The 6,000-nt window shown below is 36.1% G+C and overlaps 1 protein-coding gene across 1 annotated transcript in view; it reads left to right on the top strand.

The window, feature by feature from the left end:
• The first annotated feature begins 1,408 nt into the window (after positions 1 to 1,408).
• The window catches only part of LOC111058711, a 69,654-nt gene continuing 65,062 nt past the window's right edge, over positions 1,409 to 6,000 (top strand). The window contains exons 1-2 of the mRNA XM_039426663.1: positions 1,409 to 1,754; positions 2,794 to 2,922. Of these exons, the coding sequence (XP_039282597.1) occupies positions 1,569 to 1,754; positions 2,794 to 2,922 (315 nt within the window). The 5' untranslated portion in view covers positions 1,409 to 1,568. The remainder of the gene's footprint in view (positions 1,755 to 2,793; positions 2,923 to 6,000) is intronic.

The raw sequence follows: 6,000 nt of genomic DNA, 5'->3' as shown, positions 1-6,000 counted from the left end.
AGCTGGTGACAGGACAATAACGCTGGAGACATACGAGGTCTGCTATCTCTTCATAGAGAATGATTTAATAGAATCAACAGTTGCCAACAGTTTGCAATTTAAATAATAACATTTTCTCGAATTTCGTGCTTATTTTCAATTTTAGGTGAAAATGTTACTGAACATTAATTGCAGAGATTTTTATGCTTAATCTTTTCCACTCTATTTTTTTGTTTAAATTTCATCTGAAGCCTATCTAAAATCGAACTTTGCATAGATGGGTCGGAGCTCCTGAAATTTTTACAGATATGAGACTCGTGGCAGTTGATAGAGCTTATCAATGACCCTATTTCAGGTATAAATTTGATCAAAATCGTTGGAGCCGTTTTTGAGAAAATCTCGAAAAACCTTGTTTTTGACAACATTTTCGCCATTTTAGCCGCCATCTTGAATTGCTTTGGATCGAAATTGTTCGTGTCGCATACTTATAGTGTAAGGACATTAAGTTACAAATTTCAAGTCATTCGGTTAACTGGGAGATGAGATATCGTGTACACAGACGCACATACACACACACACACACACACACACACACACAATTGTGTGTGTGTGTGTGTGTGTGTGTGTGGTGTGTGTGTGTGTTGTGTGTGTGTGTGTGTGTGTGTGAGTGAGAGTGTGTGTGTGTGTGTGTGTGTGAGTGAGAGTGTGTGTGTCTGTGAGTGTGTGTGTGTGTGTGTGTGTGTGTGTGTGTGTATGTGCGTCTGAGTACACGATATCTCATCTCCAATTCAACGGAATGACTTGAAATTTGGAACTTAAGATCCTCAATTTCGATCAAATGCAATTCAAGATAGCGGCTAGAATGGCGAAAATGTTGTCAAAAATGGGGGTTTTTGCGATTTTCTGAAAAACGGCTCCAATGATTTTGATCAAATTTATACCTAAAATAGTCATTGATAAGCTCTATCAACTGCCACAAATCCCATATCTGTGAAAATTTCATGAGCTCAGCCTCATCTATGCAAAATTTTGATTTTAAATTTCCAATTATCAGGCTTCAGATACAATTTAAACAAAAAAGTTTAAGTGGAAAAGATTGAGAATGAAAATCTCTACAATTAATGTTTTGTAACATTTTCACCTGAAATTGAAAATAGGCTTGAAATTCTAGAAAATGTTATTCTTTAATTGCAAACTGTTAATCCTATTAAATCATTCACTATGAAAAGATAGCAGACCCCGTGTGTCTCCAGCGTTCTTGTCCTGTCACCAGCTGGCTCAGATCTTTGAATAGTAGACTTGAGATGCGCGAGAACACTAGCGTCAGGTGATCAATTTCCATAACGGCAAGGAAAGTTGTGTAAGTGCAGCACACCAGATTTTTATTGAATCTGAGAATCTGATAGTATGGCATCAATCATATGTTATAGTATCAACTTTTATAGTTTGCTCAAATAAATAATATTCCAAAAATAGTTCTAATTTGAAGACTAATCCCAAGTTATACTCACATAATGTTAAGTCTCTTCAACCGGTTGTCACTTTATGGAGGATACTATTGAAATAATAATTATCATACAAATATAATAATGTATCAGACGCAAGATGTCACAAGTATAACTACAATTGAGAGTAAATCTGGAAAATTATTTGGTTGTACGTCTTCAAGTACAAGCACTATGGATTTCTCCAGTTTTTTTATGAATGAAATAGAGTATCGTGATTTTTCAAGTTCATTCAAGTCATTCAGTATGAGAATGAATGAAATTTCAGAGGTGAGTTTGAAGTGCAAAAAGTGTTTGATTACATCTATAATATTTTACAATAATTGAGGCAATTATTTTCACTTTATAGAAATAACCTGCAATACTTCTCTACAAAATTTTAATCTACTTATCACATTAATTTCAAAATGGATGAAAAAATTTTTATGATTAGGTAAAACACGTGGTTAAAGCTAAAACGTGATTTAGAGAATAAATAGAGAAAATATCGTTTTAATAATTTTGCAAATAAAACTATTTTTATGATTATTACTGGATGATTCGTGAAATATAGGCTACTATAAGAGGTCAACTATTTTTTAGAATAGGTAACATTTTATGACCCGATTCGATTCATATTACAATTTTCTCTGAATTATTGAGGCCAATATTCAAAGAAATTAAACAATTTCCAAAAAGGCTACTTAATAAAAGAAATAGCATATCCACTAGCCTATATGTCATTAACAAAAACTGGCATAGCCGTTGGCTTTAGAGATCAAATTATTAATGGTTAGCATAGTACGTAATTAAAGTGTTCTTTCAAAATGTCAGTATCTATTCAGTGGAAAACATGGGTTAAAGAAAGGAGACGGGGCCTCGCTACCTGTACACTGGGCTATTGTTCCAGAAAGGTTCATCCTCTAACTCTCGACTACCACACTCTATTGTCCTCTGAATCCGCTTCATTACCCTCATTAGAGGCCGGAGTGGCTCCGTCTGCTTTCTTGAAGGCAGTTTTAGCTGGTAGGCTGGTAGGGACTCATCTATTACTTTCCATCTTACCTGTTACTTGTATTCTCACTTTATTATTGAATCTAGATCAGTGATAAAGTACTTGTTATTCAATCCTATTATATTAAGCGATTTGTATCCATTCAATCAACTAAGAACTATTCATGATCTATGTTGCCCCAGAAGTTTGAAATTGGACCCGATGTCCAAAAATACATTTCTTGACAATGGATTTTCCCAATCAACTTTCTTACCCTCAACTTCCCCCTTCTCGGGGGATGTCATTCCCGTACATTTCAGTAACAATCACTTGCAGTTTGCAGCTCGTCCAAGCAAGTTGACAGATGTTGTAACTACTGCCTCGATCAGTGTCTTACAGTTTACCCGTCCTACATGGAGTATACTCGAAGTCTCACTGAGTTTCGAGAACACATATCAAATACTGGTATGAAACGTTTTTTAATACCACCAATTTGTACTTTGATATGTGTGTGTAGTGTGTTTGTGTACTGTAATGTATTTAGTCTCATCATGTACACTGAATATAATAGGACATAAGGATAAGTATAAAAGGACGTAAAATAAAAAAATAATACATTCTTAGTTTGAATTTTGTTCAAATTCCTAATAGTTTTGCAATAAACTGAGTCGTTAAATTGCAAATTTGAACCAAAAATGAACCGTTACATTGCCAACCTAGTTCGAGGGTTATTCTCCAGAGAGCTCTACTGTTGAAACGTAACCCCCACCACCTACTACTTACATACTAAGACTGCCCAGCAGTGTATCAATGAATGAATTGAATGAATGACCACAAGAAAGAGTGGGAATGGGAGGGGAATAGATGAGAAGTCTGTTACACTCTCTCTGTCTCTCAATTCCAGCTAGCTTTTGCCATATCCATGCCATGTGTGACTTATTAGTTCGTTGAAACGTGACAGTGACAGTTCATCCAGTCATTTGTGATAAGTTACTATGGGTTTTCATTTATAGAAACGTTTTGCCTTGTTTATTCTAGACAATCCTTGTTAGTGAATAATACTTTTTCTATTCTATTCCTATTGACTTCGAATTACGTGAAATGTTATAAAAATGTTGAAGTGCATGCGACCAAATTATTTATCATAAAAAATGGACAAAACGCCGAAGCCTCATCAAAGTCGCCGATGCTTTAGACACAAAAGTGGACGCAGATTGAAACTTAGCGCGAAACCGCTTAAACCGCAGGCAAAAGAGCATGTATGTTTCAAGAATTGGGGAACACATCAAAGTTCTACAAGTATGGAGGCTGCACTTATTGCTGAGGGATTTTCATTGAGTGAAGAAATGTATGGGGTACGATACAATCGGCTTATTGCTGACGGTGATAGTAGTGTCTATAAAACGTTGCTTGATCGGAGGCCCTATAAGAATACTACTATACTTAAAAATTGAGTGTAGAAACCATCTTTTACGAAACTACTGCAATAAAATCAGAGAGATTGCTCTGACAAGCGATAAAGGACATAGCCCTATTACGTTACGCAAGAAGATAGGTGACAGCTACTAACACTAAGATACGGAGTTACAAGAGCAGTGATATACCATCAGAAAAATCCTAACAAAATTGAAAGGATCGAAATGTTGAAAGAGGACATTTTGAATGGACCGAATCACGTTTTTGGGGACCATGGAAACTGCAAAAATTATTTTTGCAGTGGTACAGACCTACGCAACTTACCAAATTTAGTGCCTAGTCTAGAAGCAGTTGGGCTTTTTCAGCGAGTCAAAAATGCTGCTCGTTTTTTGAGTCTACATGCCTCTAGTTACTCGAAGATGTCGACAGCAACTACGTGGAGCACTACAACCACGCAGTTGCTAAATTTGTCGGTGGAAAGAGAATAAATTTCACATCTCGCGGAAGCTACCAGGCAAGGTGTGAGGGAGCTGTTGTTCAGCACAATACGGGAATGGCCCTGTACAACTTGCATAAAACTATGTGCAATTCTTCAAGTCCTGGAAGATTCTATAAGTCAGTCCAGGTTAAACGTAGAAAAAAGATAGAACAGGACAGAAGAAGGAGAAATATATCATCAAGAAAATCACTTTTCTCTACAGCCATCCAAAAAACAACAGTTGACCATGATTACGGACCGAATGCTCAACGCCCTGACATCAGTGAAAAAGAACTTGTCATTGAGAAAAATAGGTTTTTAGCCTCACTGGTGTTATCAGAAGAGAGCCGTCACCAGTTGGAAAGGAGGACTGTCCTGCAGCATCACTCCGCTGAATGGCTTGAAGAGAGACGGAAAAGGATTACTGCATCAAATTTTGGACGAATAAGCAAGAGAAGGCCAAATACCGGATGTGAAAATGTAGTTCGCGAACTATTGTATGGGGGCGGTAAAAATTGTTCAGCAATGGAGTATGTGAGGATGAACGAGGAGGCTGCTCTAAAAAAAGTTAGTGAGATAGCTGGACAAAAAATTTTGAAATGTGGGCTATTCATTGATGCCGATTTTCCATTTCTGGCAGCATTGCCGGATGGATTATTAGAAGATGGGCATGGTATTGTGGAGGTCAAATGCCCTCAGACAATAAAGGACCTACTCCCAAGGGAAGCAGCAAAGTTGAAAATATTGAAATTTTGCAAAATTGAAGATACAAATATCGAATTGAACACAAACCATAACTACTACTATCAAAAACAGGGACAACTCCACATTACGAAACGTCAGTACTGCTTATTTTGTATATGGTCGCCAAAGGGGACAGAAGTTGTTACTGTATACAAAGATGAGCAGTTCTGGAGTTCGAAGATTCTTGAACAAGTGAAAAAATTTTATATGGACTGTGTATTGCCGGAACTTGTTGATCCTCGACACACGCGTTCAATGCCAATTCGAAATCCAGATTGGATTATTGAGGCGCAAGAAGCACGTAAGAAGAAATAATGATGAGACAAACATAACTGGAAAATAAAAACAAATATTGTCATATACCACTTATTTATTATTAAAACTTACATTAAAGTATTATTAAAGTAATACTTTATTAAAGTAAACTTACATTAAAGTAATGTACATAGGTTTCATAATGGCCTAGGCTTACATTACTTTAATGTAAGTTTTAATAATAAATAAGTGGTATGTGACAATATTTGTTTTTATTTTCCATTATGGAGAAATACCACAACATCTCCTCAAACACAATCAATTATACAAACATAACTATTCTTCCTTTTCTCCTTTTATAGTAGTAGTTATGGTTTGTGTTCAATTCTATATTTGTGTCTTCAATTTTGCAAAATTTCAATATTTTCATTTTTAACAAAGTCATTTTTCATTGTTCATTGCACCGGTAAGGGCATTTGTGCAGAGAGAAAAAGAGAAATAAACGAGTGAGAGCGAGGAGGAAAATGAGAAGATTTAGAACGGAAAGAGTGAGGAGAAGTGGATGGAAAAGAGGGAGAAGAAGAATAAGGGGAAAAGAAGGAGGAGAAGGTGAAGGAGGAATGAGAAAAAGATTAAAAAGAAGGAGGAGA

The sequence above is a fragment of the Nilaparvata lugens genome, chromosome 1 (assembly GCF_014356525.2).
Source record: "Nilaparvata lugens isolate BPH chromosome 1, ASM1435652v1, whole genome shotgun sequence".
Classification (NCBI taxonomy): Eukaryota; Metazoa; Arthropoda; class Insecta; order Hemiptera; family Delphacidae; genus Nilaparvata; species Nilaparvata lugens.
Note: the sequence above shows the minus strand (reverse complement) of the source record. Positions and strands in the feature narration are given on the sequence as shown.